Below are 25,965 nucleotides of genomic sequence, written 5' to 3'. Positions count from 1 at the left end.
TATCTTACATGACAAGGGGGAATTAAGGTTGCAGATGGAATTAAGGTAGCTAATCTGCTGGCTTTAAAATAAAGGGATTATCCTGGTATCTTAGTTCGGGTAGTTATAACAAAATAACATAGACTGGGTAGCTTATAAAATACAAAAATTTATTTCTCACAGTTCTGGAGCCTGGAAATCTAAGATCAGAATGCTAACCGGGTTAGGTTCTGGTGAGGACCCTCTTCCAGGTTGCAGTCTGCCGACTTTTCATTCATTGTATCTTCACATAGTGAAAGAGAGCTAGCTAGCTCTCTGGCCTCTTCTTACAAGGCTACTAATCCCATTTATGAGAGCTCCCACCTTATGACCTAATTACCTCCCCAAAGCCCCACCTCTAAATACCATCACATTGGGATTAGGATTTCAACATATGAACTTGGTAGGGAGGAGACATAAACATTAAATCCATTGCACCTCAATTGGGAGACAGAAGAGTCAGTGTCAGAGTTATCCATTGTGAGAAGGACTCAACTGTCTTATTGCTGACTTTGAAGATGGAAGGGAGGCCACAAGCCAAGGAATATAGACAGCCTCTAGAAGCTGGAAAAGGCAAGGAATTAGATTCTCCCCTAAAATCTCCAGAAAGGAACACAGCCCTGCCATACCTTGATTAACACATCGAGACCCTTCTGACTTCTGACCTACATAACTGTAAGATAACACAGTTGTGTTTTTTAAGCCACTAAATTTGTGGTAATTTGTTATAGCAGCAGTAGGAAACTAATATACCATCACATCTTTGACAGTTTACTTGTGTGAATCCAAACACAGCAGGTACACACACCGTTTCCTATACCTGAAATGTCATTACTTTCCTGTCAGCCTATCATACCTATTTCTGAAGTCAGCTTCTATTACAAAAATTTACTGCACTCTGGGTTTCTACCTATTTCTATCTTAACATATTTGCAACTTCTGTCATACTACTTGTCATGTGTATTATACATACTTATATGAGAAGTATACTACACATTGTAGTAGTCTTTCTCCCAAGACCGTTGAGCTCCTGGAAGCTGGAGACTTTTATTTATTCCCAGCACCTAGCTCATGAGTGAATTAAATGAAATGATAACTAGTTTTGACTTTTTTTTTTTTTTTTTTTGAGACGGAGTCTCTGCCACCTGGGCTAGAGTGCCGTGGTGTCAGCCTAGCTCAGCTTAGCTCACAGCAACCTCAAACTTGTGGGCTCAAGCGATCCTCCTGCTTGAGCCTCCCGAGTAGCTGGGACTACAGGTACATTCCATGATACCCAGCTGATTTTTCTATTTTTAGTAGAGATGGGGTCTCACTCTTGCTCAGGCTGCTCTTGAATTTCTGACCTCAAGCAATCCTCCTGCCTTGGCCTCCCAGAGTGCTAGGATTACAGGTGTTAGCCACTGGGCCCAGCCCAGTTTTATTTTTTAAATTTTTTGTTTTGGAAGGCTGAGACACTTGCAAGCACGTTAAAGCCAAGAAACAAACTAAACAAACTTAGAGAATTATCTGTTAATAAAAGGTAAAGTAGAAAAAAAATTCTTTTCCTCCCTTAATTAGCTGAGAGGGAGGAAATTGACCGCATCATTTAAGTGTTTATATAACACTCCTTATTGACTATCCTTACCTTTACCAATCTAATCTTCAAAAAGACTCTAACATCCCAATCATATTGCATTAGGTTATCTTGGTCTTCTTAATGTCTCTCAAACATGTTTGTGTTGTCTCTTATCATCACCAGCCCCTTCTATATGTAAGGCTTATACCAGACATTTGCGTCTGTGAAGCATTCCTAGTCAATAGAAATTAAACCCCTAAATTCCCATTTAGGTGGTGTGGAATATTATTTTTTAAAAAATGTAGGAGAAAATTGTTACTTTAGAAATTTACAATTTAGGTAGAAAAATAAGTTATAATCTTTTTCTCTTATTCCTTCAGGAATTCATCTTTTCTGTTTTAACATTTATTTGGATGACTCTAAAATATATTTCTCTGATCTCTCATTTGAGCTATAGTCTTGTGAATCCCAGAAAACACTGCTTCATTAATATCCCACCAGCACCTTAAACACTTACAATTATGTTCATTATCTTCCAGCACCCTCTTCCAGCAGTTTGTTTTCTTGGATTTTTCTGTTATGCTGAAATTTTAGGCTTCCAGGTTTCAAATACTGTAGTGCTTTTTATTTCCCCCTTTCTTTATAAGTCAGTTGCCAAATCCTGACATATTTGAATTTTTTTGTAATAAGGTTAATAGCTTCCTACTGTCCTTCCCTCTTTCAGTTTTTTCAATGGCACTCATCACTAACATGCTATATACCATTATTATTTGTTTATTGTCTGCTTCTCCCCACTAGAATGTAAGCTTCAAGAGGGCAGAGATTTTTTTCTATTGTTTACTGCCAAATTCCCAGCAACTGATATAGGTTCCATATAGTTGGATAAATTAAGCACTTAGTATGGGCCAGGCACGGAGCTGGAATTTTACATACAGAATCTCATTTAATTTTTACCACAACAGGAAGGTGTTTTTTAATTCTCATTTTGAGATAATGAAACTGGTTAAACTTCAAAAAAGGTTAAGTAACTTGCCCAAAGTCACACAACTGGATGGTTGCAGGGTAAGTGGTAGACCAGACTCTAATTTGACCTCACACCTGTTAACTGCACGTGTGCCTGGCTTCTGGCTAGGGCTTGGTTTCCCAACCTGTTGGAATAGCCACCCAACAGGTTGCTACCGTTCATGAGAAATAAAGCTCCCCTTTATCCAAAGTATAAACCTCGTTAATTTTTTTTTTTGTTAACAAACGTTAAGCCCATTTATGTGCCTTTGTTATAATATTCAAACTACTTAATCTAAGATTGACGATAGTTCATAGTATCAAAGGCCCTCAACCTATCTTACCTGTTAACTATTTTCTATCCAAAACCTCCTGCTCGACTCAAACTGGACCAGTCCCTGCTCGTTGAAGCTTCCATTTCCTCTGGATTTTGCTCATATAAAATCCCTTGAGAAATCTTATCTAGTAGCCTTTGACTCTGAGGTTCAGGGCAGCTTCCACCTCTTTCCCAAATCATTCTTGAATATTCCAGGATACGGTGAGGAATTCCTCTTAACTTCTTATTTACTAGATGGCTTTGGAGGCTTTTGGTCACGTGATGCCTCACAGTAACTATGTTCCACCCCATATGGCTCACTTGACACACACGGGTTCTGTAAATGGAAGCCATTATAACTTTTCTATATTCTCACCTGAGTGAGGGTACTTAAGACAGTTATCAGGGGTGCTTGATCTTTACATATAATGTTCATCTGTTTAACTCCCTTGCTCTGATATAAAACGCCTTTAAAATGCTAACGTTTTAGTTGAAAGGAAGCAACACACAGGTGACGCACATTACACACAGAGCATTCACGCAGGCAAAGGAAAATGTCGTCTGGTGCGCAAAGGGGACCCGAGGGGCGTCGCGGGAGGGCTGCCTGGATGGCGGGGGAGCGTGGTGGGGATTTCGCGCCTCCTCTGGGTCGTAAAGTCTGTAGCTCTTTGGCGCCCTGCTGTCTTCACAGCGCCTCGAGCTCGCTCTGGGCAGGGCCACGTGTCGAAGTCTTGGTTTAATCGCAAGTCGGGCCCACTGTAAACGGTTAATAACCGCTTTCCTGGACCAGGCCTCTGCCCTCCATTTTTGTGCGGACGCGAGGAGGGGCGGGGACGCCAGGTGTAGCTGACTGGCCGAGACGCGGCGGGTAGAGCCGGGCCCCCAGCCCCAACAGTCAAATATTCAAAAAGCCCGCGCGTGGCACCCCAGGCCGCATCCGTTGGGAACGGCCCCCAGCGCGTCCCCCCCCCCCCCCCAGGTTCCCTCCCCCGTCCAGGCCCGGGCTGGAGGAGGCGCCAGGGCGGCAGGCTGGCTCTGCACACGGGGGCACCCGGGCAAGCGCGCCCCGAGGAGCGCGCCCGTCTAGCGGCTGCCGAAAACGGAAGTGGGTGCGAAGGGATCGCGGTGATTGGCCGAACCGACATGTCTCTCACGGGGCTGGCGCGAACGCCACTGCGGAGTTGGGCGAGGGGATGAGAGAAGGGGCGGGGGAGAATCACTGAGAACAGCCGCGGTGCTGGGAAGCAATGAGTCGCGGAGGTGCGCGGAGGGCAGGCAGGGTCCCTCGTCAGGGCACAGTGGGGCGCCCGGGAGTGAAGATGGGCGGTACAAGGCGAGGCGAGGGCAGCACGGCACAAGGGCTTGAATAGACCGCGGAGGGCGGGGAGTCCGTGATCGAGAGCGGCGCTGCGGCGCGGTAGGCGGGACTAAGGAGAGCGAGGCGGGGATTGGCGGGCAGCCCCGGGCTGCCGTACGTCGGCGGTGACGCACGTTTCGGGGAGGGTGCGCGCGCGTTCAGCGGCCTCTTTGTGTGGTGCCTAGATAGGGGAGCGGAGGTGGCGGCGGCGGTAGCGGCGGCCTTGGTTGTCTTCCAGTCTCCTCGGCTCGCGCTTTAGCCAGCACCTCTCCCCTTCCCTCCCCCTTCCTCTCTTCCTTCCTTCCCTCCCCTTCCCTTCTTCCCTTCCCCGTCGGTGACCGGCGGTGGCGGCTCCAGCAACGGCTGGGCCCAAGCTGTGACGAGGCCTCAGGCAACGATAACGGCGACGGCGAAACCTCGGAGCTCGCAGGGCGGGGGGAAGGCCCGGCCTGTGGAGATGGAGAATTCCCAGCTGTGCAAGCTGTTCATCGGGGGCCTCAATGTGCAGACGAGTGAGTCGGGCCTGCGCGGCCACTTTGAGGCCTTCGGGACTCTGACGGACTGCGTGGTGGTGGTGAACCCCCAGACCAAGCGCTCCCGTTGCTTCGGCTTCGTGACCTACTCCAATGTGGAGGAAGCCGACGCCGCCATGGCCGCCTCGCCCCATGCGGTGGACGGCAACACGGTGGAGCTGAAGCGGGCGGTGTCCCGGGAGGATTCGGCGCGGCCCGGTGCCCACGCCAAGGTTAAGAAGCTCTTTGTCGGGGGCCTTAAGGGCGACGTGGCCGAGGGCGACCTGATCGAGCACTTCTCGCAGTTCGGCACCGTGGAAAAGGCCGAGATCATTGCCGACAAGCAGTCCGGCAAGAAGCGCGGTTTCGGCTTCGTGTATTTTCAGAATCACGACGCGGCAGACAAGGCCGCGGTGGTCAAGTTCCATCCGATCCAGGGCCATCGCGTGGAGGTGAAGAAGGCGGTCCCCAAGGAAGATATCCACTCCGGTGGGGGTGGAGGCGGCTCCCGGTCGTCGCGGGGCGGCCGGGGCGGCCGGGGGCGCGGCGGTGGTCGAGACCAGAACGGCCTGTCCAAGGGCGGCGGCGGCGGTTACAACAGCTACGGTGGTTACGGCGGCGGCGGCGGCGGCGGCTACAATGCCTACGGCGGCGGCGGAGGCGGTTCGTCTTACGGTGGGAGCGACTACGGTAACGGCTTCGGCGGCTTCGGTAGCTACAGCCAGCACCAGTCGTCCTATGGGCCCATGAAGAGCGGTGGCGGCGGCGGTGGAGGCGGCAGCAGCTGGGGTGGTCGCAGTAACAGTGGACCTTACAGAGGCGGCTATGGCGGTGGGGGTGGCTATGGAGGCAGCTCCTTCTAAAAAAAATTTAAAGTGTCTGGGAGTGGTTATAGGGGTAGCTCTTTTCAACAATCCAAGTGGGGTCAACTCCTAAATCCCTTCTCCCCCACCGCCTTTCCTCTTTTGCCCTTGGGGGAGCCGCTTCTAAGGCTACTTACCCTTGGGGATGTTCCCCTATTTGCCTGCCACCTCTCTTGTCTCCCTTTGAAGTTGGACTCGGCCCCACATACACATTTTTGTGTTACAGTCATTGATGGACTCTATTTTTTTATTATTACTTGGACCTTGGTCGTTTTTATACTAGCAAAATGTCTTGTTTTAATTTGTGTTTTTTGGGGGGGAGGGAGTGAACTTGCTGATTCTGTAGCAAAACCTGGGCGGGGGTTGGGGCGGGGTGGGGGGGTAGTTTACTTTGTTGTAAGGACTTGATACCTGGCTACAGCGTTTTCTACGAAATCTACTTGGATCCCATGCCTGAAATTTGGAAACATATGTACAAAAATCATTTTTACGTTTTATTTTTAATAAATCATTGTGTTTGACCGTACATGTCTAACATTTTTTTTCTAGGATCCATTCCGAACCGTTTTAAGGATGTTAGTTTAAGATTTTTCGTGTTAATTCTAAATTCTTGTTGTGTACTTAGAGAAACTTTTAAGAGGTCCTGTGGGTTTTTTTCCCCCCTGTTGCTCTGCTAGTGACATGTTGAATTTAATCCCTTACAGGCAAAACTTTGGAAGTGGTGGATGTGGCTTTTTAAAATCTTTAAGTTTCTGTGCATCCATCTCTTGTACTAAGCGATTTGCTTATCATCTTGACATGGTTGATCACTTTCTATGACAATTTACTTCTAAGTATGTACTGTGTAGTTATAAATAGTTTGTGTTAAGCATGTGTTTTCATTCATATAAACTGTTTAAAATTTTTCAGATGGCCTAGTTTCATCCCTCTTATTGGTTTGTCTGTAATGAATGGTTACAAATAATAGGGTTATATTTTACCCTTAAACTAAATGCGTTTTTGTATTTTCAGAGCAGGTTTAAACGTTTTTTTTCCCTATTATCTGCTGAACTGTTGTCCTCATGGAAATCCTTCTCCCAACCTTTGTAGCACCATCTACTGGCGGAATGGCAATATAGTTATAAAACAATTTGTTTAAAAACTTATTTAGGACAATTGCATCAGTTTTAGAAGTTTTGCCATCAAAAATCTGTGCAGACTTGGAAGTTACACATTTACTTGTAACTGAGATGGGCTTCACAGGAATGTAGTTATCAGTCCATATCAGAATCGCCCTTTTTACATGAGATTTGAAAATGTAAACTGCTATGCATAGCTTGGGCAATAGCCCCAAATTGCTATGACAACTAATGAGCCAGCTATGTGTACTGGTATCTTAGGTGCAAGTTGTAAAGCAAAATATCTGTGTATTCTGCTTGGTTAACAAATGTATATTTGTAGCCCTTTCATGCAATAGAATTCAAGTTGTTGTTTATAAAAAAACAAACAAAACTGATAATAGGAGAAAATTGCCTTCCTGGATAGAAATATAGAATAGCAACGTTTATGGATATCACAAATAAAGAATTCAATTCTTTACATGATTGAGTGAGAGTATGTATAACCTGGTGGGTGGGTTCAGAGTACCTATTAATCTAGTACGCTTAACTTGGTTTAAAGTTAAGATGAAATATTTGACTTAAATCTTGATGTTCAGAGCCCAAAGCTATACTAAGAAGCTTTCTGAAAAAGATTATTAGATTTTAAGGTTGTAAAAGAGTATTTTAGTATTTACTGAGTTTTATAGTTCTCGTCACTGTGTAATTCCTAAGGTCTAATTCCTGACAGTTTTCTTTTCCCTAATTGCCAAGGCTTTACTTTTAAAGAGGCATGAAGAAAGGTCAAGATTGCTAGGCTAGATGATGGCTGCTTAGTGGTCACTTTGACAAAGGATAGCTGATCCTTGGTACAAGTACTTAAATATATCTCTGTGACAAATGGGGTAAATGTTTTTTTGCACATTGAATGAAATGATAAACACGGTTCCATCCTTCACTCTCAAATCTACAGTTTCCATACATTTCTGTTTTATATATTACTTTTAGTGATACACATACTACCTATTGGGTACTTCATTTGGTAATTTGATCCAGCTTTTTGGGGGCCTCTAGGATGCAGGAAATTATTCCCTTAAATTTTTCATTATAATTGTTAAGTATTACTCTGACTTTTACTCATTTGTGGTGGAAAGATCTATTCTGGGTCAATTGGAAAATAGTTTATCTTTTGGAGGGTTTCCCGTTTAGTGGTGTTATAGTCATTTTGTAATCCCAACATAGTGACTTCTAAAGAAAGTTGGCAAATAAATTATGTAGAGAGATTTTTTTTGTTAAGTAGAAAGGCAGCCTTTCTGTTCTGTTCATGGTATGTTAAGACCTAATTGCCATGTGTCTACCCTTAAAAATTTTTGTACTCTGAACTGGTATTTAGTGAAGGAAAAAGCATAGTGGTATCTAGTCTTTTTTGGGTTTGTCTTGTTAGTTTTTGTGCAAACATTTTTGGCCTGTGGGACTTTTTTGGGGGTGGGAGGGACAACTGGTTGTATGTTTTGAATCCTTTCACCTATGAGAATCATTTGAACATTATTACTTCAAATGTAACAGTTCATGGGAGCAGGTGGTAGAGAACTTAGTATTGAATACAATTTTTTTGTGCCATGCTTGAATCTAATTTGAAAGGTCAAAATAAAAACCTTTTATTTTTTGTCTCCCTTAATATAAAGAGTTTTTGCATTCACAGTACTTTTTAAAGCATAAATTCAGTAGTAATCACTAGTTGAAAGTGGCTTGAAAGGTCAGTAAAGGTGACACAGGTTGAATATCCCTTATCCAAAATGCTTGGGACCAGAAGTGTTTTGGATTTTGGACTTTTTTTTTAAAAAAATTTTGGAGTATTTCCATTGTATTTACCAGTTGAGCATTCCTAGTCGGAAAATCCAAAATTTAGAATGCTCCAATGAGCATTTCCTTTGAATGGGTTGTCTGTACTTTACAAAGTTTCAGATTTTGGAGCATTTTTGGGTTTGGGATGCTTAACTTGCAGTAATTTCGAGTAATTTAAAATGCTTGCCAGTGGTTAAGGGTCACAATGGTAACTGTCAAATCAGAAGGAATATACCAGTTGTTCCTGCCTATAACTCAGTGATTTGGAACATATATTTCATATTTAAATCTAATTTTAGAGTGAATTTTTGTTTTTAAGCAAGGTTAAAGGATTGGGGATACTTGAGAATTTTGCATTTATGATGATTTCTCTCAAGACCAGAAGCGACAGTGTCAGTTATTTGATTTGTAAGTTTATTTTTTTTTTTACCTTTTAAGTGTGCCTGAGTTTCTCAAATTTGAGAATTTGCATTTTAGGTTAAATTTTGTGTGCCTGTGTCTTTGCTGATTGAAAATGGGCATTTGGATGTTGGATTGATTTGAGCAGAACTGCATCTAGACAGTATGGATTTTACCCCAGAAGACATTTGCATTTAGAGAGGGTAAGTGTCTTTCCTCCATCTTAACCAGTTATTGAGTCAGAATTTGATCATTGGAAAAAATACCCTTTTCTTGGCCCTGTTTTGAACAAGGCAACCAAGACTGCCTCTAAACCAGGTAGGACAATGCTTTTTCCTTAGTGTTCTATTGCAGGTTACTTTGATGTGCTCTATCTCATGCTTTCTATTAAAAGTGAAGGCACTGTAAAATTTTTCCAATAAAAAGTTCCTTTAAAGAGCAAATAAAGCTTAAGAAACATAATTTCTACTGTCTGTTACTTTAACAATGATAATATTGCATAACATTTAGATTGCACTTCACAGATAGTATGACTAAAGGAAGTACAAAAATAGAGAATTTTATTGGTTTTTCTGGGGGCTGGTATATTTTTAAAAATAACTTTACTAGAATTAAGGTAATAACTGCTTGTAAACCAGACTAAACAAAAAGTAAGTAAAAATCCTACCAATATGAGCAACCCCCCTTCTTGGATAATCACTGTTAAGAAGTTTATATCCAGCTAGATCTTTTTTGCATGCACCTATATTAATTTTTTAAAATGGAGTTAAGTAGTTTTACAGTTTATGTATATATCATGAATATTCTCGTATATCAAGACAAGTAGACCTATTTCATTTTCGTTAATGCCTGTATAATGTTCCATTATATAACTGTACCGTAATTTAAAACATTCCTCTATTGATGGACATGAAGTTTCTTCCATTTCTTGCTGTTATGAATAATGAAGTAATGAAAGATGATTATCCTTGCAGATACCTCCTTGCTCATCAAACATATTAGTTGATGAGATGGCTATTCAGTTAAATGTACTAGATAATGAGAATGCAGCAATTTTCTGATATCATAAGTATTTTTCAGTTCTCAGTATACACAGAAAAGTATGCACTTATTTGCAGCTTTTTTTTAAAGCTTTAGGGTAAATTCAACTAAAACATTTTACTGAAAATATTCAGCTAGATCATGTATGATAAAACTGCATTAATAGCCTAGGAAGACCAATGTATTGCTATCCTTTCCTTTTGATTTCTCCCATAGTTTTACTGCAGGAATATTTGCCAGTTTTTTCCATGTGGTATTCCTGTTTATCATTTAAGAGATTTCATTACTGTCTGAAAAAATAAGAAAGCTACCATTTAATAAAGGTTTGCTATGTGCTTTGTACTATGATAAGTACTTTATATGTATCATTTCATTTATTTTTAAAAAAATTATTTTTAATTATGGGTATATAATAGTTGTGTGTATTTATGGGGTACATGTGATGTTTTGATACAGACATACTTTTGATTAAAGTATTAATCAAATAAGGGTAATTGGGGTATCCATCACTTTAGACATTTATTGTTTCTTTGTGTTGGGAATGTTCCAATTCCACTGTTTTAGTTTTTTTCAAGCACACCCTAACTGATTGTTGATTATAATCACATTATTGTGCTATCAAATCATTTCTTGTAGTCCTCAATAATTCTATGAGGAGACCCTATTATCTCCATTTTGCATATTAGCTACAGGCTTATAACTTAAGTAATTTCCCTAAGATCATGTAGCTACTGTCAACAAGAAATAGGGATCTTTTAGCTTATTTTAAAAGTCATATTGTTAAAAATTGCTTCTCCCTGTTTTTTACTCCCAGAAATAATCTTATGTTAACAGTTTGTCTTCTAGCTCTTATTTGCATGGATGGATAAATATATATGTGTACTATATAAAAACACTCATTTTTTTAAGAACAAAATGGATCATTTAATGTATATGTATACATATGTGTATAAATATGTATTTTAACGTCAAAGACATCTTTCTATACCGGTACATATAGCTCTATCATATAACTATGGTATTCTGTAGTATAGATGCACCATAATTTGATTAGCATGTTTCCAGTGTTTATTCTGCTTATGATTTAAAACTCGTTTTGCAGAGTTTGTGTCACCATTTACAACATTGAAGAGGAACAGAGAGAGTACAGCAGCCTTGCTGAAGCCATTCATTATATTGATGTCCAGATAGTTCACTAGGAAATCTGCTAGAGCCCTACAAGGAATTGTTGGATATTTTACAGTGTTAACATTTCAGTTTTATTTTGTCAGTTTTCACCTCAAAAAAAATTTTTTTTAATGAAAGAGACTTGATTAAAACCTATGTACCTTGTCTTCTTTAAAAACAAGCCTTAGTGCCCTCCCTTATTTCTGGTAGTTGAGATCTGAGATTACTTTATAGCAATACATATGCCATTTATTGCTCTTGTCTGGTTTATCCTAACTAAAACTTGCAGTATGATATTTCAGTTTTGTGTTAATGGAGGTTTTTCAGTGCATAGATTGCCTTTAATTGAATTTTAAATGATTTGCTAAATACTTTCTCAAGAAGCTCTTGAGAAAACAGAAAATAAGACTGGAAAGTGTATGCTGGGAGAGAGATTAGCTCTGGATCAGAGGTGGGCAACACCAAAAATCTGAATTTACTTAAAATGTGAATTCAGATTTTGCTGTATAACCTTGGTGTAAGTCAACTTATTTTTTTTTGGATTTCATTTTCCTATGGTGTGAACACTGTGTAATTGCTTAGGTCCTTTCCAATTTGATGCTGTTGTTGTTTAGTCACATTTGGTGTAATTATTTAGTAACAGCCCTCAAGAGGATCCCTTAGATTAGTTCTGATTCATACAACAAAAATTTATTGAGTGTTACTTAGCTAAATAAGGACCAATCTCTGTTCTCAAGGTACCCACAGTTTAGTTGTGATGGTGGGAATTTAAACAAATAGGATAGTGTGGGCATTTTGGAAATATATATGAGCAGTAATGGCTGTCTGTGTAGGTCAAGGAAAATGTTACAGAAGAGACCTTTGGACTAATCTTGACATTTGAACTTGGTGGATGAGGCGGCAAGGGGCATTCCACAGCTTATGCCAAAATGCAGAGCATAATGTATCTGGCTGCTTAACATTTTTTCTTAGATTGCCAGACCACAAAGACCTAAAAAGCACATCATTTTTATTTTATTATTTTTCATTACTTTGTAATTCATGATTTGTGCTCAGTATTAATAGCAGAATCAGCTCATAAGAGGCAGAACTTAAAGTATTCAGTGATAGACTTGCAATTGCGATCTTAAATGGGAAATGATAATCGCTGTAAATTAATGAATCTTTCCAAAAGGAGTAGAATTTGTATTTTGGAGACCATCTATTAAGCTGCAGTTAGCAATATGTTCACCATTCTTGCATTTTTCCTCTGTGTTCCCCGTATTTTGACTTAATAGCTGATTTTAAAATATAGTTTTATTAGAAAATAACTTTTGTAGTAATTACATCAGTTTCTGATGAAAAACTGAATTTGCTATAATTAAAAGGTTATATATACCCTAAATTTCATTTTAAAAATAGTTAAAAGTAGTATAATTTTGGGGGAGGCAGGATAGTTTGAAAATAATAAATGGGCATGGAATTATTAGTCTTGAGTTTGAGTTTAGCTCGTAGGTGTTCTTGAGGCTTAAATTTAGTCTCTTACTAAATGTAATGTGTATTTTACTTGGGAAATAGAATTTATTGCTCATTCCAAATAGAGGCTGGTTTGGGAAAATTAGTCTCTGACATTGGAACCTACTTTTGGGTGAACTTCATCTTCTCCTTAAATGAGAATTTAAGTGCTGCAAGATAATATAAAAAGGGGATATTTGCAAGTTGCTATTTAAAAAGGAATTCCAAACTAGGAAGGTTAGAAAGGACAACTGAGTCTCTTTTTTTCACCTATTTTTTTACTTTCCGTTGAAGCTTGATGATTTGAATCTTCAGAGAGGGAAAGGATTTAAGAAATGCTTTTGCTAGGCTTTTTTTTCTTCTTTCTTTTCTAGAGACAGGGTATCACTCTCTTCCCCCAGGCTGGAGTGCAGTGGTGTGATCATAGCACACTGTAGCCTCCAACTCAGGTGATCCCACCTCAGCCTCCTGAGTAGCTGGGACTACAGGCATGCATCACCACACCTGGCTGATTTTTTTGTTGTTGTTGTTAGAGATGGGGTTTCTTTGATTCTTTCACCACTTTGTATGGATTACTTAAAAACAAAAACAAACAAAACAAAAACAAAACCTACCTGAAAATAGATGTCATCATTTTCTGTTCTAAAATTCTCTAATGTAAACTTGTGGCATTTTTTTTTAATGACTGTCTTTGATTTGCCTAAAAAACTTGTGCCATTTGAAGGGTGCTTATTTCCCATTGTTTACCATCAGTTTCATCAGTTTATTGAGCACCTTCTTTATGCAAAACACTTCTGTGATCTGGAGATACAGCAGTGAGACAAACATGGTTGCAGTCTTCAAATAAATTGCATTCTGGTTGGAATTAAATTTCTTTTGAAATGATGCATCTTTTCCTTTACAGCATTGTGGCACCATCTCAGATTGTTTACGCCATTCAAACAAATTGGAGTTAGCCCCATTGTCATTGAATGTACATTCTCTGGTTAAAATCTCTTCTCTCCTTTGTTTGGTTACTTGTTTAGTTCGATGCCATATGAAAGGTGCATTTTGTATTTGATGTTGATGTTACAAATGTAATTTGCCTCAGTGGGCATCTGATTTAATATTTCATAACCCTTAAGGACATAAATTTTGGCATCAAGTAGACTAGGTTCCATTCCTGATCTTGTCACTTCCTAGCTCTGTGATCGTGGACTTGTAATAATTAAATCAGGGTAATTGGAGTATCCATCACCTTATCACTTTATCTAACTATATTTTTGTACCCAATGACAATCCCCACTTTATACACCCCTTTTCATTTTTTTTAAGAGACAGGGTCTCTCTGTCACCCAGACTGGAGTGCAGTAGTGCAGTCATAGTGGAATGTTTCCAACACAAATTATCATGTTAACTATCTATAAACTGGCCTGAGCCTTAGTGCCTTATATGTTAAAAAAAAACAAAAACAAAAACAAAAAGAGACTACTGGTAATACCTGTCACATAGGGTGGTTGAGCAGATTCAATGAAAGAATGCATGTGAAGGGCTTACTATAGTTTGTGGTATATAGTAATGTTAATATTATGGCCCCTGATAAAGAGATATGACCGACTAGGAAAAGGCTTATTTTTATTTCACTCCTACCCCAACAATACAGTATTTGCACAGTAATGAGATGAATAAATAACTCTTGAAGAGTAGTGACATGTACTCCATAGGGTGCTCTTAGTAACTGGGACTTGGGTCTTTAGGCTTTACTTGCTGGATGAGCTGCTTCAACTCCAGTAGGAGAGATATGCATCATATTAACTATCTAAAGTTTTACATATTTATTACTATAAGGAAGGTATAAATAAAATAATGTGAATGTTAAAGAGAGGTGACTTCCAGGAGGGAAGGAAGATGAAGAAAAGCAGCCAGGAGGATCTTGAACCCAGGAGTTTGAGGCTACAGTGAGCTATGATTGCACTACTGCACTCCAGTCTGGTTGACAGAGTAAGACCCTGTCTCTAAAAAAAAAAAAAAAAAAAAAAGAATAAAAATGAAAAGGGATGTATAAAGTGGGGATGGTTAATGGGTACAAAGATATAGTTAGATAAAATGAACACGATCTAATATTTGGTAGCACAACAGGGTGATTGTGGTCAACAATCAGTTATTATTTATTTTAAAATAACCTGAAGAGTGGAATTGGAATGTTTCCAACACAATAAATACTTGGGGTGCTGGATACTCCAGTTACCCTGATTGGATTATTACACATCGTATGCTTGTATCAAAACATCATATGTACCCCACAAATATATATTACCTATAATAAAATAAAAGCCTGGCAAAAAAAGAAAAAAAAACATTGTAGAAGATAAACATTTAACCTTAAAAGATTGGTCTCATACCATTTTACCAGAAAGGTATATAAGCTTTTAAACCCCAGTTAGGGAGTTGAGTTTTCATTCTGAAGACTCCCATGTATACACATTAAAATAAGTTTATATTATGTCTTTTTCTCCAATTGAGAAAAGATCAGACTCAGAAGAAGGTGCGAAGAGAAAGGGCATTTCAGGTGGAGGACAAATAGAGACATGGAGCATATCAGAGAAGTATGCCTACTGTGTGCTAAACACTATACTGGTACGCTTCACAGATAAGGCAGCTGAAGTCTGTTTCAGAAAGGTTAAGTAACTCAAGGCCACCCAGCTGGTGATGTGATAGAGCTGGGATTTAAATCCAAGTCTGACTGAGTCCAATCATTACACTCTTTCCACTAAACTTCGCTGGTTTTCAAATAACAAGTGGCTAGTTTATACTAAGTATAAAAGAGTGTGAGAAGTAAATTGGGAAAAGTAGGTTGGAACCATGTTACTGAGGTCTTTGAGGAGTAGGCTAAGGAGTTTGGACTTTATCTGGTGGGCAGTGGAAGTCATTAAAGGTTTTTGAGCAACAGTAGTGCTAGTGAAACTATTAGTGATTTACAAAGATGATTCCAATAGCATTGAGTGAAATAGATAAGGGGGATGTTTCAGGTGGCAGGGATGCTAAGACAGCTAATGTCCACTAGGTAAGAGAATGAGCGTGAACAAAGAGGTAGCATTGGAAATAGACAAAGGAAATTTGAGGTAAGTTGTGAAAGTATAATTGTCAAACAGTTGGATATATGGGGAATAAGGAAGAGGGAGTAGTTAAATCAAAATTGCTGTGTGAGTGAGAGGATGATGATACCATTGGGAATAGAAAAGAGATTTAGAAGTAACATTTGGATGTTGTGAGTTGAAGTTGCTGTTAGCACATTGAAGTATTGTACCTTTTGCATATAGCTTTACAAAATGGCAGCTGTGCTGGATATACTCTTTTTGCCCTTTCTGACCCACTTTCCATCTTTCTCTCCCTTGCTCTGTGTTCCTGGGAGGTTGACTCCTAAAGAACTGCGTATTCTCTTCTCTGGCTTCACTCATTTTGGGTCTGGACAGTGGGAGAAACCAGCATGAGATCTGTAGGGTGAGGTCAAGATATTTGGTCCTCCTTATTCTCAAATATATATACTCAGCAGCAGATTATCAAGGGCCACATCTCTGCTCTGATGGCCTCTCTTACCGCTCTATGTTTTCCTGACTTCTGGTAACCACTGTCTACTATAGCTACTTAAAGTTCCCTAGTCCCAAGATGGCTCACCAAACCTTGTTGATTTCCCTTAACTGTGTCAACACCCTTGTAAATAGTTCCTTTTATTAAAACTCTTTGATAGCTTTGACTGTGCCATCTGTTGACATCTCTTCAGTGGAATTTTTAAGTCCCTTTCACATCTTCTAATGACTTGATTTCCCAGGTACCACCAGACTAAGAGAAGACCTAGCTATTTGCACTAGGTTATTGTCCCTACCTGTCATGAGTTTTCCCTCATCTGAAATTCAGTGTCTCTTGTTTTCTATTCTGTCAAGTTAAAATTTATTACTCTTCTGCTTGATGATTCTGCTGGACATAGAGCAGAGAATAAAAAGAGACAAAAATCCCTGCCCTCATGGAGTTTATATTTTACTGAGGAGAGGCAGATAACACAACCTAATAGATTATGTGGAATGTTAGAGATGGTGAGTGGTATGGAAAAAAGCAGAGTGAGGACTGGGGAGAGCTGCAAGGCAGGATGTTTGTGAGGATAGTGCAATTTAAAATAGGGCAGTTTGGGTAGGTTTCTCAGAAAGTGACATTTGAGCAAAGACTTGAAGGAAATGTGTGAGTGGGCAATGTAAATATAGGTATTTAGGGGAAGAGCCTTTCAGGTAGAGGATTAGGAAGAGCAAAAGCCCTGAGGCAGAATTGTGCCCGGCCTGTTTGAGGAAAAGCAAGTTTCTCAGTGTGGCTGAAGCTGAGGGAAGAAGAAGAAAGGAGTAGCTGATGAGGTCAGAGAGGGGCCAGATCATGTAGGGATTTATAGGCTGTTGTAAGGATTTTGGCTTTTACTGAGTGAGTGGCAAGCCATTTAAGGGTTTTGAGCAGAGGAGTGTTATGATCTGATTTGAATTTTAAAAGATTTTCTTTGGCTTTCTGTCTTAAAATTTCTATTCCTTTGGTATAGCTGCCTTTCACTTGTGTCCATGCGTGGTGTCTCTGTGTGTGTGTGTGTGTGTGTGTGTGTGTATGTATATACATATATATAAAAATATAAATGAACCTTGAAAATACGTTAGGTGAAATAAGCCAGACACAAAAGGACAAATGTTATGATTGCACTCATATGAGGTACCTAGAATAGGCAAATTCATAGAGATAGAAGTGGAGAATTACTGTTTAAGGAGTATAGTTTCTTTCTGGATGATGAAAAAGTTCTGAAAATGTATAGTGGTGATGGTTATACAACAGTATGAATGTACTTAATGCCACCGAAGTGTATGGTTAAAATGGTAAATTTTATGTAAATTTACAATAAAAATTGTAATAAAATATTTAATATATTATTTAATGTTATTTAAGTATATTAAAGTGGTGGGATTAAAAAAATTATTTCTTGGAGCTGGGTGTGGTGGCTCATGCCTATAATCCTAGCACTCTGGGAGGCCAAGGTGGGAGGAGTTTGAGACCAGCCTGAGCAAGAGTGAGACCCCCAAACTAGAAAAAATTAGCTGGGCATGGTGCCTGTAGTCCCAGATAATGGGGACGCTGAGGCAGGATGATCTTTTGAGCCCAGGAGTTTGAGGTTGCAGTGAGTTGTGATGATGCCACTGCACTCTAGCCCAGGCAACAGAGTGAGACTTTATCTCAAAAAGAGGAAAAAAAAAGGTTTCTTTTAAATTTAAAACAATTTTTTAAAATGATGTCATGGAAAATTGAAATTACCTAGTTGCAAATATTTACAATTATGGAAAACCTTTAAGGAAGCCCACAGAATTATTAAGTTCTCAACTGTATTTCTATTCCTTGTGTCCTTTTTTCCCCCAGCTGGAAGTTGTTTCTTCTTCCACTGAGTTCCCATAGTACCTTCTCTCTTGAATCTCTTATTTGTTACCATTATATGTATCTATGTGTAATTTTCTTAACCAGGTTGTAAGCTCTTTGGGATTCTATTAATATAAGATTTATGCTCCCTGGTATAGCCCATTGCATAGTAGAAATTCAGTTGACTGAACTATAAGCATGCTATTGTATGAAGGTAGAGATTTACCAGAATGTTTGAGCACACCTGCATGAATTTTACATTACTTTAAGCATGTGCATGTCTCAATTATCTCTACCAGCTAGATATGCAGATTTGACCTTACCCACCATAGGCATCACTGTGTGCTTGACTTTGGGGCTATGTATCATCTGTATTTTACCTTTTTTATGTAAAACAGTCAGTTTTCTTTGTATCCAGAAAGGAAAGAATGTGGAGGGGTGAGGCAGGGACAGCAGATAGAGGAGAGGATCAACACAGTCAGTTTAAAGTTGCATATACTCCTGACTTCACCACTATACAAGTTATCCATGTAACAAAAAAACCACTGTACTCCATAAATCTATTGAAATAATTAAAAAATTGCAAAACATTAGTTTAAAAATGGAAAAAAAAAGTTGCATGTACCTATGGAAAAGTTGTAAGAAGTAATGCTCACTCTTGAATAGGATATCTGGGAAGGAAACATTTTTTTTTCCTTTTGAAGTGAGTGGTGTAGTAAGTAGGTTTCCCTTTTGGTGTGAAGAGATGTACATGTTTACCAGCAGAGGGCACCAGTTGTGGCTTGCAGATTGAACAGAGGAAGGAATTCTTAGGAAGACCCGTAGAGACTAGTGTTTGCAATGTACTGGTCTGTGTGAAGAGCACTGCTTGCTGCTATGTTAACAGTTGGTCTGGCTTTTGGACTCCCTTGGGTCCAGTGGTGCTCCTCTAGCTTTCTCCAAGAGTAATCTCTGGCCAGGCCTGGTTGGTAAGGTAGGTGACCAGAGGAATCCAGGTAGAAGGACTTTATTATATTAATAGTAGGTGTTTGGAAACCTTGGATGCCAGCTTTTATGTAATATCTTTAGGGGTTCAAATGCTGTTGTTCCTTTCCAGAGGTAAGGTGAAAAAGGCATTCGGCTGGGCATCTGAGGGTCTGATTCTACACTGAGCTTGGCCTTCTGGGTGGTTTTGTGCCAGTTGCTTTCTCTCTCTGTCTCAGTTGGCATATCTCTAAGATGGAGATAATAGGGGTAGCGCCTGCCTTGTACAGTGGCTAATAGTGGGCTATGAGGTAAGGCTGACTATGGTTCAAATTCCAGCCTCGCCATTTACTACCTATGGGGCCTTGGTCAAGTTATGTAATTCTCAGAACCTCAGTTCCCTTACACTTAAAACAGGGATAGTAGCCCCTTCTTACATAGTTGTGAGGATTAAATGAGAAGGGTCTATGTGTAGCGTGGAGTTCAGGGTCTGGCCCAGAATAAATATTCAAGGAATGGGAGCTATTATTATTCCTATTCAGGGGATGTTATTTTGAATCAAAGGAGATGATGTATATAAAATACTTTGTAAGCTTAAAAGTGCAACACAAATGCCATGGGTGATTATACTCTGGAATCTACTCAGGGCCTGGATTCTTTTACCCTCAGAGGAAGAGTCTGTTCTGTTTACCTTTTCACTTTTTTGGGCTTCAAGTTCCTTTTCAGTTTCTGCCTGGCTTTCTGAGAGCACTCTAAGCAGTTATAGGGAGAGTCCCACTTGGTGAGTGGTCCAGAATATGAGGGGAAGTTTTGGTGCTACCAATGTGGGTGGTACTTAATTTAGCTTTGGTCTTACCTAGTCCTTGCTTTCCTGTTGATAATAGTGACCACTGGAGATGTGAAAATGGTTCCAGGAGAGGTCTCGACCTGATTAACTTTCTTCTTGATCCCAGGACCAAGGGCTGACAGAGCTATATTTGGATAGCATTGGCATAGACAATGAAAATAATAGCTACTAACGGTTACTGGGTACTTATACAGGCCAGGCTCTTTCTAAGTGCTTTACACACTTTTACATTCAAACCTAACAACCCTGTAGGTAGGTACTATTATTGTTACCTTTTTACAGAGGAGAGAATTGAGGCTTGTAAAGTAACATGCCTAGGGTGGTCGTGTTTTTGGTAAGTATATTTGGACCCTGCTCTGTCTGATTGTAACTGTCTAGGCTCTTTTCGTTGTTCTAAGTGGTCTTTTCATCAAGCTATGTGTTAGAGTCACCTATGAAGTTCATTAAACTTAATGCTCCTTGGGCCCTGATTCTACAGGTGTGAGGTGGAGCCTGACCCTGCAATGTTTTTTCATTTTTCCAAATTTATTGAGGTGTAATTTACATAAAATAAAATTTACCCTTGTGTGTGTGTGTGTGTGTGTTCATTTTTTTAAAATTTCAAAATATTAAAGGGATAGAAATGTTCTTGATGACATAGATTGCTTTTGTAATGCTTCAGTCATGGCTGTAAGTGTGCCCATCACCAAAATAGTGTTCATTATACCTGTTAGGTAGGTTTTTGTCCCTTCCCTTCTCCCCCTCCCCCCTGCTTGATTTCCACTGAGTTTTACTTCCATCTGTGCACATGTGTGTTGATTGGTTAGTTCCAATTTAATAGTGAGTACATGTGGTGTTTGTTTTTCCATTCTTTAGATACCTCACTTAGGGTAATGATGTCTGGTTCCATCCAAATTGTTGCAAAAGACATTAATTAATCCTTTTTTATGGCTGAGTAGCATTCCATGGTATACTTATACCACATTTTGTTAATCCACTCATGGATGATGGGTGCTTGGGTTGACTCCACATCTTTGCAATTGTGAATTGTGCTGCAGTAAACATTGAAGTGCAGGTATCTTTTTCTTAGAGCAGACGAGGATGCAGGTGTCTTTTTGGTAAAATGACTTCTTTTCCTTTGGATAGATACTCAGTAGTGAGATTGCTGGATTGAATGGTAGGTCTACTTTTAGTTCTTTGAGGAATCTCCATACTGTTTTTCATAGAGGTTGTACTAATTTGCAGTCCCACAAATAGTGTATAAGCATTCCTTTCTCTCTGCATCCACATCAGCATCTATTATTTTTGGACTTTTTGATAAAAGCCATTCTAACAGGGATAAGGTGATATCTCATTGTGGTTTTAATTTGCATCTCAATGAACTAGAAAAAGAAGAACAAGCCAAAACCAAAGCCAGCAGAAGAAAAGAAATAACTAAGGTCAAAACAGAGCTAAATGAAATGGAAACAACAACGACAACAACAACAAACAATACAAAGGATCAATGAAACAAAAAGTTGGTTCTTTGAAAATGTAAACAAAATTGGTAGACTTCTTGCTAGATTAACCAGGAAAAGAAGAGAAAGGACCCAAATAAGCTCAATCAGAAATGAAAAAGGAGATATTAAAACTGATACCACAGAAATACAAATTATCATCTATAAATGCTATGCAAATCTCTATGCACATAAACTAGAAAACATAGAGGAAATGGACAAATTCCTGGAAGCATACAACCTCTCAAGACTCAATCAGGAAGAAATAAAAGTCCTGAACAGACCAATAACAAGCAGTGAGATCGAAGCAGTAATAAAAAATTTCCAAAAAAAAAAGAAAGAAAGCCCTGGACCAGAAGGCTTCACAGCTGAATTTTGCCAGACCTAGAAAGAAGAGCTGGTACCCATATTGCAGAAGTTATTCCATTACACTGAGAAGGAGGGAACCCTTCCCAGCTCATTCTACAAAGCCAGTATCACCTTGATACCAAAGCCAGGAAAGGACACAGCAAAAAAAAGGAAACTGTAGACCAATATCCCTTATGAATATACATGCATAAATCCTCAATAAAATATGAGCAAATCGAATTCAACAGCACATCAAAAACATAATCCACCATGACCAAGTGGGCTTCATCTCAGGGACGCAAGGATGGTTCAACATATGTAAATCAATAAATGTGATTCACCATGTAAACAGAAGGAAAAACAATAGATGCAGAAAAAGCATTCAGCAAAATTCAGCACCCTTTCATGATAAAAGCCCTCAACAAACTATGCATAGAAGGAACATGTCTCAAAATTATAAAAGCCATAGATGACAGACTCACAGCCAACATCATACTGAATGGGGTAAAGTTGAAAGCATTCCCCCTAAGAACTGGGACAGGACAAGGGTGCCCATTCTCACCACTTCTAATCAATGTAGTCCTGGAATTCCTAGCCAGAGCAATCAGGCAAGAGAACGAAATAAAGGTTATCTAAATTGGGAAAGAGGAGGTGAAACTATCGCTTTTTGCTGATGATATGATTTTATATCTAGAAAACCACAAAGACTCCACCAAGCGACTCCTGGAATTGATAAATAAATTCAGCAAAGTCTCAGGTTACAAAATAAATGTACACAAGTTAGTAGCATTTCTATATACCAATAACAGTCAAGCTGAGAGTCAAACACTCAATACCATTTACAATAGCTATAAAGAAAATACAATACCTAGGAATATACTTAACCAAGGAGGTGAAAGATCTCTACAAAGAGAACTATGAAACACTGAGGAAAGAAATTGCAGATGATGCAAATGGAAAAACATATGTGCACAGATTGGTAGAATCAACATTTGTTAAAATGTCCATACTACCCAAAGTGATTTATAGATTCAGTACAATCGCCATCAAAATGCCAATGTCATATTTCACAGATCTAGAAAAAATAATTCTATATTTTATTTGGAACCAGAAAAGAGCCTGAAATGCCAAAGCAATCATAACCAAAAGAACAAATCTGGATGCATTGCATTACCAGACTTCAAACTATACTACATGACTATATTAACCAAAACAGCATGGTATTGGCACGAAAAAAGAGACTTAGACTAATGAAACAACAGAGAACCCAGATATAAAACCATCCATGTACAGCCAACTGATCTTTGACAAAGCAGACAACAATATACACTGGAGAAAAGAAACGCTATTCAATAAATGGTGCTGGGGAAATTGGATAGCCATGTGCACAAGAATGAAACAGGATCCATATCTCTCACCAGTCACAAAAGTTAATTCAAGCTGTATAAAAGACTTAAATGTAAGGCATGAAACCATAAGAATTCTTGAAGAAAATGTAGGAAAAACTCTTCTAGATATTGGCCTAGGCAAAGAATTTATGAAGAAGACCCCCAATGGCAATCACAGCAACAAAAAACAATAAATGGGACTTGAGTAAATTAAAAAGCTTCTGCACAGCTAAGGAAATAATCAACAGAGCAAATAGACAACCTACAGAATGGCAGAAAATATTCACAAGCTATACATCTGATAAAGGGCTAATAACCAGAATCTACAAAGAACTCAAGCAAATCGACAAGGAAAAAACAAACAAACTCATTAAAAAGTGTGCAAAAGACATGAACAGAAGCTTTTCAAAAGAAGATAGACAAATGGCCAATTACTGGGCAATCTGAGGATGAGACTTTTTCCTCTAGGCAGACACTACTTTGGTTACTTTGACTGTCCTCTCCTGCAAGAATCCAGTAGCAGCTATCCTTTATTTGAAGTCCAGTCAGGAAAATTTGTCTACAGCAAACAGGTTCAGGCTGTGGTGAGCTTGGAGAACATTTGGATATGAAGGTAGAAAATGTGAAATGTAGCTCTGAAACTAGAGAAGATTAAGGTAGGAACTTTGTGCCAGGAGTCTGGAGACTTTGCTTCTTGGCTTAGCTCTGCCCCTGGTTTTGCTAGATGACCTTTCTTTTCTAAATGGCCTTCTCTGAGTGCTCTCTGTTGTGCTTGCCTCTCACGAATAGTGAGTGGTGAATAAAGTATGCAGGTGATAGTAGTATGGTTTTGACACATACATTGTAGTGACATTGGTTAGCATTGCAAAAGTAGGTTGCAAAGGAAATTCTGCAGGATTTTTATACGGGCTCTTAATAGTTGTATTTTGAAACTTGAATATGCTCAGACCTTATATATGTCCTTCTCTGACCTTTTTCTTTCTCTCTGGTTTGTTAGATATGGCATTTCCCCCCTTCCTGTATGGTGAAGACATGAATGTGGGTATGTACAAAGGAGAAGGTATGTCCTTTTATGTCCCTTTTATGAATCATCCATTTGTCTTCCTGGTGAATATCTGTACTCGTGTGGATTCTGAGATCCAGTTTCCTTATTTGTGATGTTCAGCTTCTTGTAGTCCCTGTGATTGACCTCAAGAGGAAATATCTGGAGCAGAGCCATAAGGCTGATTAGAGGAGGAAGGGACATAGAGGGAGAAAGACACGAGTATTGTCATGAAGGGAAGAAGTGAAGATTCAGAGCTGTATGATGTAAATAAAATTACCCAGCCCTCTTCTCAATTGGGAAAGAGTGAGTTTGGGTAGTGGCCTCATCTAAGAGGACACTGAGGTGTCGGAGGAGGTAATATTTGAGAATAACACCCCAGCCAATTTGAATTCAGGAGGCTATATAAAGTTCTAGTAACTTTTAGTTTCTATTACCTCAGTGTTCCTTCCTCCCCTCTATGGTTTCAGGGCTGTGTAGTAGTAAAGACATTTATCGAGTACCTCTGTACTTTCACATGTATCGCGTTATCCTCCCTGAAGCCCCCTACAAGACATTAGTAAATATTTCTTGTTAAACAATCGCACAGATTGAGAAGAAACATGGGCCATTTAAAACATTCTTAGGATCCTGTTGATTTTAGAGCTGAAAGGGAACTCTAGAGATTGTCTGGTCTGACACTACCTTGTGCCTGAGGGACTGAGCATGAGGTCCAGAGTGGGGAAAAGGCTAGTTAGGAAGGTCACTCAGCCAGTGGGTACTAGTGCAGATCCCGGAAAGCCCAGGTGTAACACTAAGAGGTCCCAGAAGAGAGATACTCACGTCTGGTTTTTCTGAAGCATTAGGGAAGCTTCGGAACCAGTCTTTGTGGCTAATTGCCCCAGTTACCTCTAAGCCTCTTGGCTGTGGCTGGGAGACACAGACTGGCCCCCGCCTTCCATGATATTTTGTTTTAGTTTGATAGAGGAAATATATAAATAATGAATTACCCAAGACAATATATTAGGTGTGAGATGAGCAGTAAGGACAATACATTTATTTTGTAGCTGACAATGTCTTCAACATTTCGGAGACGATGGACTTATTGGTGTCATTAGGGAAGGTTTTATGAAGACATGGGATTTCACTGCCTCCCAGAGAGATGAAAGGACTGCAATTGGAAAAGGGTCTCCAGGAGGGGAGAGTTAAATTAGTCTAAACTGACTCAGCAGCTGGAGATGACAGGGTGTGAGAGATCTTTGGCTGGAGATGGGGGTTCAGTGAAACTTACTAGCTGGAGACATAGCTTAAATCAAATTCCAATATGATAGACTTGAGGATTGTGCTATACAATTGGTGGTCTTTCAGTGTGGCATAGGGCAATAAATGTATGTAGTATTCATTGTGATGACTTTACTTGGGCCTCTGCGGTAAAATAGGGTTTGCTTTAGTTTCTCCTATTTTACCACCTCTCTTTTTCTAATTTCTAATTTTTCTAATTTCTCTCTGTGTTCTTCTCAGTTCTCTCAGGCTCTTTTCCCTTTAACTTCTCTGCGTCTATCAGACACTCAGAGTGTTAGAGCCGGTTTTCCTCGGCCCCGGGAACAGAATGACAGAGTCACCGAGGTTGTAAAAGCAAAGGAGTTTTATTGGCTAGTTCGAACTAGGGTCCAAGCCCCGAGCACCGACGCAGTGGTCTCTTTTCATGGGCAGGGACCCCGCTCAATGGGACATATGCCCTTTTATATTCTTTGCTACAGCTTGTTACAAAAGATTGTCTAATATTGATTGCCCAAACCCCCCCCCCCCACACACACACACACACACACACCCTGCACAAGCCGTTTACGTGCGATTAGGAATGTT

At 39.7% G+C, this 25,965-nt stretch overlaps 1 protein-coding gene across 1 annotated transcript; it reads left to right on the top strand.

The window, feature by feature from the left end:
- Positions 1–4,353: 4,353 nt before the first annotated feature.
- On the top strand, positions 4,354–7,201 carry HNRNPA0 (heterogeneous nuclear ribonucleoprotein A0). Its single transcript, XM_045550855.1, has one exon. It carries the CDS (start codon positions 4,706–4,708, stop codon positions 5,621–5,623), a length of 918 nt encoding a protein of 305 aa, XP_045406811.1. The 5' UTR covers positions 4,354–4,705; the 3' UTR covers positions 5,624–7,201.
- The last annotated feature ends 18,764 nt before the right edge of the window (positions 7,202–25,965 follow it).

The sequence above is a fragment of the Lemur catta genome, chromosome 5 (assembly GCF_020740605.2).
Source record: "Lemur catta isolate mLemCat1 chromosome 5, mLemCat1.pri, whole genome shotgun sequence".
NCBI classification, from domain to species: Eukaryota; Metazoa; Chordata; class Mammalia; order Primates; family Lemuridae; genus Lemur; species Lemur catta.
This window is presented reverse-complemented; position numbering and strand designations above follow the sequence as displayed.

Excerpts from the sequence above, each read along its gene's own strand:
- HNRNPA0 (XM_045550855.1), top strand. The coding sequence starts at position 4,706 with ATGGAGAATTCCCAGCTGTGCAAGCTGTTCATCGGGGGCCTCAATGTG.